The sequence below is a fragment of the Mauremys mutica genome, chromosome 13 (assembly GCF_020497125.1).
Source record: "Mauremys mutica isolate MM-2020 ecotype Southern chromosome 13, ASM2049712v1, whole genome shotgun sequence".
Lineage (NCBI taxonomy): Eukaryota > Metazoa > Chordata > Testudines > Geoemydidae > Mauremys > Mauremys mutica.
Genome location: NC_059084.1, coordinates 22,864,003 through 22,876,712, shown reverse-complemented (window position 1 = coordinate 22,876,712; position 12,710 = coordinate 22,864,003). Strand labels below are relative to the sequence as shown.

The 12,710-nt window shown below is 42.1% G+C and overlaps 1 protein-coding gene across 2 annotated transcripts in view; it reads right to left on the bottom strand.

Annotated features, from left to right (window-relative positions):
- Nucleotides 1-12,283, bottom strand: part of PTPRT (protein tyrosine phosphatase receptor type T) — a 709,404-nt gene extending 697,121 nt beyond the window's left edge. For both annotated transcript variants that reach the window (XM_044985246.1, XM_044985247.1), the window contains exon 1: nucleotides 11,525-12,283. In XM_044985246.1, coding sequence (XP_044841181.1) covers nucleotides 11,525-11,594 — 70 coding nt within the window. In that variant the 5' untranslated portion in view covers nucleotides 11,595-12,283. The remainder of the gene's footprint in view (nucleotides 1-11,524) is intronic.
- Between the last annotated feature and the right edge of the window lie 427 nt (nucleotides 12,284-12,710).

Sequence of the window (12,710 nt, the reverse complement as noted above, 5' to 3'; positions counted from 1 at the left end):
CCTACATGTTTGTTTAAATCACTTGGTGGTGGCAGTGTTACTTAATCCAAGGAATAGGGGAGTTTTTAACCTAAACTGGTAGAAATAAACTTAGGGGGTCTTCATGCAGGTCCCCACATCTGTACCCTAAAGTTCAGAGTTGGGAGGGAACCCTGACAGCATGTAATTTCAGACTAGGAATATTACTGCACACATAAAACATCTGTAAATGTTATATTAAAAAACCCCAACACATTCTTCTAGGAGGGATATTTTTTGCTTTGTAAGTTCATTTAAGGGCAATTAATTATGCAGAGTATTTCCCTCTCCCCTCTATAATGTCTGATTTTCTTAGCATCTAGGGTTAATCTGTGTCAGTAGGGCCAGCATGTTTCCTTATTTGTGAGTTTGCCACCCCTTTGCTGATTTCCACCATGTGCTGACCTCTGCAAATATGCACAGTGACCCCCAGATATGAATGCCATCTGAGTCCTTGCAAGGAGTTTAGGAGAGACATATGTTAATAGACAGAGAAATCACAGAATCCAAACCAGAGTGTTCAAAACCTGAACCAGTAACAAGGAAAAAAAATTCAATGAGCTGACAGAGTGGCGTTAAGGAGTCAGACTGACCAGGAAAAAATAATAAATAAAATGGTATATTTGCTTTAAAGAGACATTTTCAGCTTAAAATCAGGTGTTGTAAAACACAAAGCTATATTTTACTTGTTACTCGTAAGACCTTATTTTCTAAATAATCTAAAATTCAATCTACTTGTCATCATTTATGCACTTTGATTACTCTTAGCATTTCTTTCAGCTTGGACTCTAAGACTTGGACTGTCATTTTTTAAAAAACAGCGCCTAGCCCAATGTTTCTCAAACTGGGGTCGCCGCTTGCGTAGGGAAAGCCCCTGGTGGGCCGGGCCGGTTTATTTACCTGCCCCGTCCATCGGTCCGGCCGATCGAGGCTCCCACTGGCCGCGGTTTGCTGCTGCAGGCCAATGGGAGCTGCTGGAAGCAGTGCAGGCCAAGGGACATACTGGCCGCCGCTTCCATCAGCTCCCATTGGCCTGCAGCGGCGAACCGCGGCCAGTAGGAGCTGCGATCAGCCGGACCTGCGCACAGGACAGGTAAATAAACCGGCCCGGCCCTCCAGGGGCTTTCCCTACGCAAGCAGCGACCCCAGTTTGAGAAACACTGGCCTAGCCCAATAGGGCTCCAACATAGTTACATATAAAACTATGCACAATTTATAATCAGTTTCAAGTTCCTGTTATGGGACTAAATCCTGCAGAGTTTAGTAGTGGTGACCCCAAGACGGTTCTATAGAAAGTTAATAGGTTTCTGTAATAGACATTTCTCTTCATGTTGTTTCATTTGTGTAAGTTTTTGAGCCAGCACAGAGTTTCATAGCAGGATGAAATTGCTTAATAAGTTCTGTAAGTATGCTTGGAAGGATTAGATTTTTGTTGGTGAATGATGATTTCACCATTCACACACAACCCAAAGAAAAATATTTCTTGTGATAGTCATCAAAATTTACAGCTAGGCAAAGTCAGAAAAAATGCTGCTTGAAAATTGATTAGAGTTTGATTTATGTAGATTTTGACATATGATATTGACAATTTCTGTCTTAACAATTATGAAGGTTTAACTTTTTAAATCTCAACATATATGGTCATTAAATAATTATCTGACCCCCCACAATTCCCCACAACTGTGAAAATGTAAATAAAAATTAAAAAAATACTTAACGATAAACATTGATATTATCCATCAAAATTATAAAAAAATACAAATCAAATTCTCTCAAGACTTGCTATAGGCTAGCTTAAAATAAAATCAATAGGAAAGCTTATCTTTTCCTACTAGATTCTACAGGGTCTTTTTTCCATAAGGGTCAGATTCTTGGTGCTGTAATGTTTTGATTTTAGTCATTGCAGGGGAAATGTCAGTGAAAAGAAAACTATTTCATTTCTGGAACATTTCTATTGGTCTTAGGTTTTTATAAAAGCTTGTTTTTCACAAAAGTTTAACGCTGGGTCCATTTTAACTAGGAAGCGTCCAAGTAGACAGCATCTCTGGCAATAATTCTCTGTGTGTGTGTGTCATATGCAATATGTCTGGATTTCTAGCAAGCAAAACAACCATTGCTGTCTGTTTACCTTCTGTGCTTTCACAAGCTGGACCAAAGCAATAGGCTTAGCGCTGCTTCAGCAACATCCATTCCCCCTAAAGAGAATGAGTCAGTGCTGGCAACAAGCGGTCAGGACACAGAGGCAGAGGGCAAAAAACTAGAAGTCACTGACCAATGGGTGTTTCTGATCAGAATGTTTTCCCTTGGTTAGCCAAGGTCTGGAGGGAACAAAAGTGTCTGTCTCAAAGTTAATATTTTGATATTTTGTGGGGGCTGAGGTTAGGGAGAAGGAAAAAAGCAGTCCCCTTCAGCTCAGTGACAGGCAGAGCATCTTCTAGATGTTCAATTTTATTGGGCTGCCGTCCGATGCTATATGCCCACACCTGGGCTGCCTAGCATTGACCTCAGAGAACAGAACAGGAAGATCCATTGAGGTTTTCAATTCTGCTACTATTACAATGACCTACTTGGGTACAGAAAGGAACTGGATAATACCAAATTTCAAAGAGTGCTAATACTGAATCAACTCCTTGCTGTTTACATGCTCATGCTTAATCATTCCTGGAAAATAAATATCATGCAACTACAGAGTAAAGTATAGGAGTATTCACAGAGCTGAGCAAACACCAAAACAAAAACAAGAAGCCAATTCGCTTTGGCGGTGCTCGAGATGCTCTTTTCTTTGCTCGTCATGAACATTCATGAATATTCAAACAAATACGATTACTTGTTCTGTCCATTCCCTCTGGGGCACCTGGTATTGGCCACTGTCAAGACAGGATACTGGGCTAGATGGACCATTGGTCTAATCCAGTATGACTGTTCCTCCCTCACATTCTCTCTGCTTCTAGCCTCATCCTCCCTGCCTTCTATGCTCCTTTCCAGACCACCACATTCAGTATCCTTTGCTCCTTCCATTTTCCTATTAGTTATCTCCTCAATGAACCTCCCTTATCACTTTGCTTGAGATGCCTTTTAGACTGCAAGGCTGTCAATCAGCATTCAATTGCCACGTTGATGGCATTGGGTGTGCAGAAGCACTTAACAGGGAAAAATGTGTGATGGTAGGAGCCTCTGGGAAAATAAAGTCAAGAATTAAGACCTGATTACAGATCCTACAAACCAACCATCTAGCTTTACCATGCCACCTAAGATACGGATCACAGCCAACCACATCAGAACCTCACCTGGACACTGTAATTACCTACTACATAAATGGAAAATGAAAGACAGCCTGATATGTCAATGCAGAGAAGATAGCCGAACCAGAGTACTGCTGCCATCTAAGATCTTTCTTCAGAGGGACCACTTTGATTCATTCCATGTCTCCGGAAGCCATAGAGTGGATGACAAACCTGTATATTGACCTTTAAAGTGGCTTTTCAAGTTGCCATGTGGAAGAAGAAGATAGAGATTGTTTTTCTGGTACGTTGCTCCTCCTTCTTCCGCATTTTGTCTCTGATGTATGTTTAGCTCATACACAATTCAAGGCAGAGACTGGGTCTTCTTACATGTTTTTGCAGCCCCCTAACACAATGGGACCCCAGCAATGACTCTGGGATAATTAAATAAATATGGACAACTACATTCTGTTTGTGACTTATTCATGCACAGAAAAAGAGGAGATGTATACCAAATAAGTTATTTGCTATGAATGTTCACTCAGCTCTTGCTGTAAAAGAGAGGGACGATCACATGGTACTGTCATTACGTCACGTTCTAGGACTTGGGGGGGGGGGGGGGAAGAGATACTAGGCTCAGCCTGTCAAGTAGAGCAGGTAGGTCTCATTAGATCCAACCACCGATTTGTATGACTCTCCAAATCAAAAGGGGCTTGTGAATAAGTCAGGAAGGCTTTCCTGCAAAATCTAAAAATAGCCAGTTTAAGGTAATGTTTGTGCTCCATTGTTCTTAAGCAGCAAAATAAAACTCACAGCAAGGAAACTTTTGAGCATTAACTTATTGTGGATGGGGTGGGGATATGCACATACACATGCTGTGTTGAGAGGAAGGTAGCAACTCCACTTGCTAGATTAGCACATTCAGATACCATCTAACTACAGAATATATTTTAGGCTTTAGTGATGGTTGTATACCTTGATTCAAAGTAAGAAGCAAGTGATTTTTTTGAACAACAGATGTGTCAGGTGTACATGACTCTGTCACAGGGCCTCCAAAACAACTTTGAAAGTAATAATTACTCCTATCAAAGCATTTAATTCACGTCAAACCATATTGGAAAAACAAAATAAACTCTACGCTGTTACCATGTAAGTGGGTGAATGTTGACAGAAAATCCGTGTCCTGAAGAAATGAAGTGTCATGGAGAACAATTTCCCATCTGGCTAATGGGAACACTCTCTTTGCTCACATAGTGAATGTTGCTGTGATGCCAATCCAACATACGTCTACGAGATGTCAGTTACTTCAATCCCCTCTCCTCTTGCCTTCGCTAGGTGACTCAACCATTCACACACTCCCTATGAGAATTCACCCCTTTCATCCTTTCCTTTAATAAAGAAAAAAAATGTTAATAACGCCACTGCTTTGACTAATAAGAGACAACCCTGAACATGAATGTGCAAAATATAGCTGCTCTGTTTGCACATCTGTGGGTCTTCTGCTGGCATTACCAGAGTGCCTGGCTTTAATTCTGGTGAATTGTGACATGAGGCAATTAAATAACAACAAATCCTAACCCTGTGGGATTGCAAGAGTCAAAAGCATGAAATTCCAGCAAAGATATCCAAAGTACCATTCAGAGGCCTGCTCCCCTTGAAATTAATGGAATTCCCCTCTTCCCCCGCCCCCAACTTCAAGGAGAGGAGAGAAGGATCAGGGCCCAAGATAACAGTACAGTAAGCTTTGCGTTACAACATTATGGAGGGCAGGCAGGCTAGCAATTTGCCTTTGTTCCATGTACACCTTTAAAAGCATCGGTTGCAGCCAACTCACTTGCAGCCGCCAACTCACTTGCAGCCAGGAGCTCTTCCCTGAGATTTTACATACCGTCACTATCTTGGTGTGAATCCAAGATCATGACAAGGCTGTTAATGAGAAGCAGCCATGGTAAACTCCACTGTTTCCTTTGTGAAGTCAGATCTGAAGAAATTTCATCTGACAGCGAAGTACAAAGCATGGGATACTTTTTGTAAGGAGAACGCTCAAAGTAACATCCTCGAACATCTTTATTCAGCCAGGAACTGTAGGCTGTTCAGGCAGCCTCGCTGGACTGTACATGCCACACACATCATCAGCCATCAAATTCCACAGCCTTTCTGGAAGATGGAACTCAAAATACCAAGGGATAGAGCCAGACTCTACCTTCTTATAATCCATGCACTAGTTCAGAATCTCAGTCATTTTATAACCACTGCACCATTCTGAACTGTGAGACAATTCATTTGGATTCTACTTGTAGTCCCAAGCCCACTGTCCCAGCAGTAAACAAGAAACCAAGTGGCTGGACCTGGATTAATTTATAGGGACTAATTAAAAAAGAACGAGAAACACAGAGGAGACTGGGTGTCGGGCTCGTTCTCGTTGGGGTTTTCTGCCTCTCTGCTTGCTAAGCCTTCCTCACAGGTGCATAAAGGTCCATGCTGCCCTTGCTTTTCTGGTTCCCCAGTGCTATGCTAGATAATAAATAACACTTTACTTCTTTAGTGCCTCAGATCTTCAAAAGGACTTTAAATATCTTAACTGATTCATCATAATCTCTCTTCTAAAATGCATAATGCCCCAAGAGCCAGACCGTAGTCTATCCGATATTTCAGAACAATAATATGATAGATAGCATGCATTGATCAGACATAAAAAACAAGTGGGGCTAATTAAAAAAAAATTATGGTCTGATTAAGACAGAGGAATTGTCTCACTACCATGAAGAAACAAATCTCGAGAGTTTGCAATAATGAACAGCAGCAGTTTATCATAGAATTACACCACACATATAATTACACCCTGACACAGGGACAGATTGTGATGCCCTTACTCATGGGCACAGACCCATTCACCATGTATGTAAGTCTTCACCAGCGAGAGTATGGGCTCTACAATGTTTCAAGGCAGTGACCAAGGAGGTGGAGGGTGAATGGCATTTAGAAAATGAAGGCCTATATCCAGAAAGGCTGAGGATGCATAAACGGAAAAGTAATGTCATCTTGAAAGGAGCAGGTGCCAACCAGGTGAAATTCTACCCAAGTAGAGTTTAAATGGTGATGAGATGTGCTGTCAGAAGCTACCACAGGGAAAGTTTAGCAAAGGTTATAGAACTGGTGGAGAAGAATGCTTCAATGGGAAAAGGAATTCTTTGGTTCAAGTCCTCCAGTTTAAATGAGCCAATCTGTGCTGCCCAGTATCAATGTTATGATGTACAGTAAAATCAGGACACACTGCAGTCTACTCTGGAATTAGAACTGAAGGCTGGCTAATGCCAAACATATTCAATATAAGAGCTGTACACTTCACGGAGGTGAAACTCACAACTTCCAAGCCAGCATTAAAAATATGAAGGGAATCTCACATTGGGCAATCCAGACCAGACCTTCAGTTGTGTGCGGACTTCCATGGACTGAGAACCTGGCCCTCTTCTTCAGATTTTCAGTAAGAAAGTCCTCATCTACAGTTATGCTGACATGCAAGATTTCAAAACCACTTGATTACAGAAAGTTGAGGCAGCAGTTTTGGAGCTGCTTGCATCCAAAGAATTACAGGGAAATGCATCACCTTGCTTCCTATTATAGATAGTACAAATACTTTGCATAAGCATACACACTCCCTAACCTCCTTTCAGCCACAGATTACAGAAGGCATTGGAATATTGATCAGATCTCAGAACACCTCTCTCTGGAGTATCGTAGGCAAGTATTATTCTTATTTTTCAGATGAGTGAATAATCCCAGAGATAATTAATTCAAATCACCTCAGATCTTGGGTGCTTGATTTTAGACACCTTTTGCCGGATATTCAGAAATGCCAAATTATGCTGACTTCAAACAGAATTAAAGGTGTTTACTTAGCCCCTAGGGTTAAAATGTTCAAACATCAGTATCCAGAGCCATATAAAACCACACTCTTCCCTATATTCAGTGCATCCTATTCAGCCCAAAAGCAACACTCACCAATTGTTCTTTTCATTATCTCTTTATTAATGAGATAATAAAATAACCACAGCAGCAAAGCAGATACCAGTCAGAACAGCTCATTACACTCCTAATAATTATAATAAATAAAAAAATAATGAGCATTGAAAGACAATACAGGGAAAATTATGAAGAGACACTGATCTAGGGAATAATCCTTCAAGGCTAAGTAGACTGAACAGATCAATTTATATTCCTTTCTTCTCTTTAGTTAACAGGTTTATACACCACATGAATACTTGTTCCCATAAGAAACTATTCTTGTCCCAACCCCATTCTATAAATTCCACAAAGCTTCATATCTACATCTCCGGCACCACCATTGTTTTGGGAGTAGCAGATCACAATGCCTTATTTAAAGAAGATACTACAGTATTCTACAGTAATAGTCCAAAACCATTCCCAAAACATTACTGTAAACTGTAGGTATTTGGGACTATACAGAGAGGACACTGCAGGATTCCACAATTAAAATTTAAAATGAATGAAACAGGCTGGAGTGGAGCGTAGATGAGGTTGGGCATTTGCAAAAGAAACAATGGGTTCTGACCTGGAGGTTGAGAACTAGCTTGGCTTTACCACACAAAGACTTTTCATTGTGGCTGTAGAAAAAGCACCTTGTTTAATATAAATTGTTCATTTATGGGGGGCGGGGGAGAAATCAAGCCAGGCAGGAAGGAAAATAAAGTTGAACTGTGCTGCTAACAGTTCCCCAGGGGGAGTGGGAAGTGATTAGTGAGTTAAATGGCTACATTGTTAACAATTGCCACATAGAGTAGCTTATGCTGTAAAATCCATTTTTCGCTGCCAATTTACTAATCTGCTTACATATCTGCTAGTAAATGAATTAATCACCCCTAAATCTCTCTCCAGCCTCCCCCCTTTTCACTTTCCCCACATACACCATGTTCTAATACATCATTTGTTGTTTTGGTTTTATGATCTGACATCAATCTTTGCAAACATCCACCTCATACATGTCCAAATGCTCAAGAGCTCCACTATAGCAAAGCAAGGTAAAAGGTAGGACATCTGTGATATAATCAAGATTGCCATCAAGAGAAACAATAGTGTCAAACTAATGTGGCCATTGTGTTCAGGGGAACAATCCCCATGCAACCTACTGTCCCAGTTTTTCCATGAATGTTATTTCAAGGTTGTAAATCTGCAGGGTTCCACAGGCAATAAGAAGAGTATATCAAAGAGCACAAGACAGTTGTAGAGATAATTCCTATGTCAAAAGGAAGAAGAAAATGTGCCATGCACGCACAGGTATTTTACGGGAAAGTATTTCCCCATAAGGAAAGTCCCTTATCTTCTGAAATGAGGATCAGCAGTTGCTAGATACACTTGGGATTTTACTGCTGTGTATTCTAGTGAAAAGTAGGTAGAATTAATTAGATTTGGAACCTATAGCAAGAAGAGAGTTTAAAACCTCAAGAGCAGATCTGCAGTGTTATAAATAAAATAATGTGTTCGAAATTGTGTGCAACTAAAAATAATTGGCGAGAGAAGAGGAGGAAAAATGTTACAAATAGCGCAACCCAACAGTTGTATTAAGGAGAAGGGCCAACAAAGGGATTTGAAACGTCCCTCAGTATCAAACAAGTGGACAAGCAGGAAACCAGTAACCATGTGTTATATTTCCACCAGTATTTCTGATACCAAGTTTTATGGTGCAGCACTGGAAAGCAAGTGGGCACGACAGGAAGGGATTCAGTGTTGTTTTGCCTTGAACACTGGACTCTTGGCTTCCCCCTTTTTACATGTGTTCCCATACAGGAAAACAAACAAAAGCTGCCCATTTCTTGCACAATGACTTTTCAGAATGTTTAACAAAAGGCTGCTGAATAAACACATTAAGCATTAAAAAAATCGTTCCATCAGCTAGTAGTCAAGCGGTATTTGCATCCGAATAGTTATGAAGACAGCACCATCTGATGGAAGGCAGCAAAAGTGCATTGGATACAACAGACGGAATCTTTCACAGAACTTGATCCTTAATTGAAATCCAGCAGAGGGGCAGGGTGCGTGGACATTCTGCACATTTGCTTTTATTGTCAGAATATTAGCTGTGCAAATTGGTTACAGGGCATTAAGAACTCAGCCGTTAAATGTAATCAAAAAAGAGGCAACACTTTCCATATAACCTCATTCATAGAAGTGGCTCGGCAGTCAGATTTCTATGTATAAATAAGATCATTTTCTCATTCTGAACAGCAAGGCAGGCATTAAAGTGAGAGGTGAAAGTTGACATTAACAATCAGGCAGATCAAACACTAGCTTCCCCACTTAGCTAACAATGATAATGGAATATTTCCATCCTGCTTTGGAAAGGATTAGCCATTTGCTTTCAGTGCACTTGCATTTGCTCTGCGCCTTTTATGGTATAATGTACTCGCTCCAATACCTACGTCTCCCTTCCACGAAAAAGTTTGCAATTTTACTTAAAGACGGATTTTTTTTCTAAGCATGGGAGCTAAGTGATTCAAAGGGGAACGCAAGCCTAGGGTCTAGCCCCAGTTTATGTCAACCCCAATCCTATATATCCTGATATCATATTCAGAACAGTCATTAAAAATGGGTATTTCAAAAACAGAAAAAATACCATAAGCTCCATATATAGTTTTACTCATAAAAGGAGCTATTTAGCAGGGTTACATTTCCCAGTGGTTTTTAATAAATCTGATAACATGTGCCGTTGCCTAGCAATCTAAATATACATTTGTTATTAAACAGCATGGGATTGATTTGCTCCTGTACCTCAGAGCTGAATGGGAGCTCTTCTACCGACTCACCCACCCTCACGCCAAACTTTCTTTAAAACGATTTCGCAGTGGAAAAAAAACCCATGCATTTCAGCTTTACACATGGGTCTGATTGCAGCGGCCCCATTTGCTGAGCTGCCCAATATTTATATCTTAAAGCAGCCGGATAAAAGTCATTTGATCTCTCTTAGCATCTTAATTCCTCACCATGTAAGGAGTACTAAACCCCAGCGTCCTGGGCACCCCTGCCGAAGGGTTGGAATGCAAATAGCCAAGCCTCAATGGGTGAGATGTATCATCTCCAGTCCACACAGGCAATTAGGAGCAGGGAAGTTGTATTTAATCTTTAAGATGAGTAAACACAGGGTGAGGGGCAGGGTGTGCGCGTTTGTTTTAAAGATTTGTTAACCGAAGCCAAAGAAATTTGATTCCACATCACCAGGGAAAGCAGAAATCACTCCCCCCCACACACTTTTGATCCACCTGCAAAATGGAGAAAGAGACAGAAAACTAGCTCAATGGACACCTATCACCTTGAAGGAATTCCAGGTGTACCTAAGGAACTGGGGGCGGGGGAGATAGATAGCTACTATTAGGCTACACACAGTCTCTGCTCTAAAACACTCTCCCTACAGATTCAAATAACCGACATCCCTGATAAGTGTGAAAGAAGAAGTCCAAGTACCTCACCCAGCAAGAGAAAGTTATTCAAACTCTGCAGGGCAGGGAGCAAAGCTGCCATTGAACTTCTTAAAAGTGTTGCCCGACTTTGGTTTAAAGGTACTGTCTAGTGCCTTACAGCGAGGGGGCACGTTTCCCCCCAAGGCTCACCCCTGCCTTTGATTCAGAACAACTGTTTACTATATAAAGGACTCAACTGTCTTGACTCCAAGCATGAAGGGGGGGGGCTTTCATTTCACACCAGCCACAACTTTTAAAGAAACATACCCCTCCCCGAGAGAGAGAGAAAATACACATGTATATTGAACCCACATCTCCCGTGGACGCAAGCAAACGAAATAAACCCTTTAAAGGGCGAGTTAGTGCTGAGGCACTATTATGACTTTGAAGACAACCCTCATTCTAAAGGACTTTTCATAAGATTGCTCTTTTCCTTGCCATCCATTGGGCTTTGAAGAGACAAATCTATTCTTTGCAGCCCAAGATCCTTCAGAAAAAAAGCTCGAGGTGGAAAAGGGTAGAAGAAAGGGTAGGGCAGAGCCCACATAATTCAATATATTGCATCCAGCTCTCTTCCGGCTTTTGTATTTAACCCACTACACCGAGAAGATGCAGGCGAAGAGCAAAGCTGGCAAATCACTGCAAAAAGGCAAACTTAACCCCGGGCAGAAGGTCCACATACAATCCAGCCCCCAGCAGACACATTGCAGCGCATTGCCACCCCTTCATCGCGGGCTCACTCCCTGCCCCCGGTTAAGTTGAAAGCCTTCGCGAGAGCTGCCTATAGAACAAGTGAAGAATGGATGAACTCACCTGGGAAGACCTGCCCCTCTGCTTTTTGCAACAGCTGCACCAGAAAGACAATAGTGGCAATCCGGTTCATTCTTTATTTGAGTTCACATTCCCTTCCCGCTGTAGCAGTGCAGCTGGCTCTCTGTGTGCCTGGCAAATATCCCCTGCATTGGTACATCAGAGAGTTGGAGATGTATCTCCACGCTGAAGCTGCTATCCTGATCTGATGAGTAGCACAAACTGATTGAAGAAGGGGGAGGGAGAGCAGGGGGAGGGGGGAGAGAGACAGAGACGAGAGATTTCCCCTGAGTCCTAACGCCTGCCTCTTCCTCTCCTTTTCTCAGACATCTCCAGACCGTCACTAACCAGACTTCAGCCGACCTCGGCTAGCGAGACCCATTCTGCACTCCAGGCTCTTGTTCTGATAGGAGGGTTGCCCACAGGGAAATCAGTGTAATTAAGAACCTTCTGCCCTGAAGGAACAGCAAAACTCCTGCACCAACCCGGGGTTAGGAATTGACAACAATAAATACAGGGCAGGAGAAATCGGAGGGTATTTTTCCTGAATCAAACTGTTTGATCCATTTTGCTGCTCAGCTGTGTCCTATTTGCAGGGACTTAGGGGCAACATGTTGCAATCAAATTAGGTTTCCAGCTCGTGCATTGTTTCTGGGGGTTAATGCAAAATATCTCCCATGAGCAAAAGAACTGGGACGGTGGTTAACCGTGAAGCCAGCCCTGAGATGGGAAGTGAAGAGGAGACCCCCTGCTAGGGCGAGAAGAGTGAGCAAAACTGCAGGTTTCAGGGGGTCCATTATTGGATCAGCTCTTATGAATGCCTCACAGGCATTTTCAGCTGGAAACAGTAATTTTCATCATTATTCACTTAACTTAGGATAGACTTGGCTGCTAAATCCCTAATCACACCACGTACTGCTGCACACACGCGCTTTATAGACACACACACACACGCAATTAAAACGGTGACTCTGCTTCCACATGACTCTGCAAATTACCTCCCCCGTCTCCCTTCATTTTGTAAATGAAAAAAGTAGGTGTCTCCTCCCCTCCCCCGATCCCCTGCATCGGCGGAGACGGGACCTAAAAGACACGTGGCTATTGACCCTCCATCCGATCGGGGCTTGGCAAAGCAAATGAAAGCGATGAGGAGTCGCGCCCGTCGTGAAGTGACTGTTTTATCACGCAC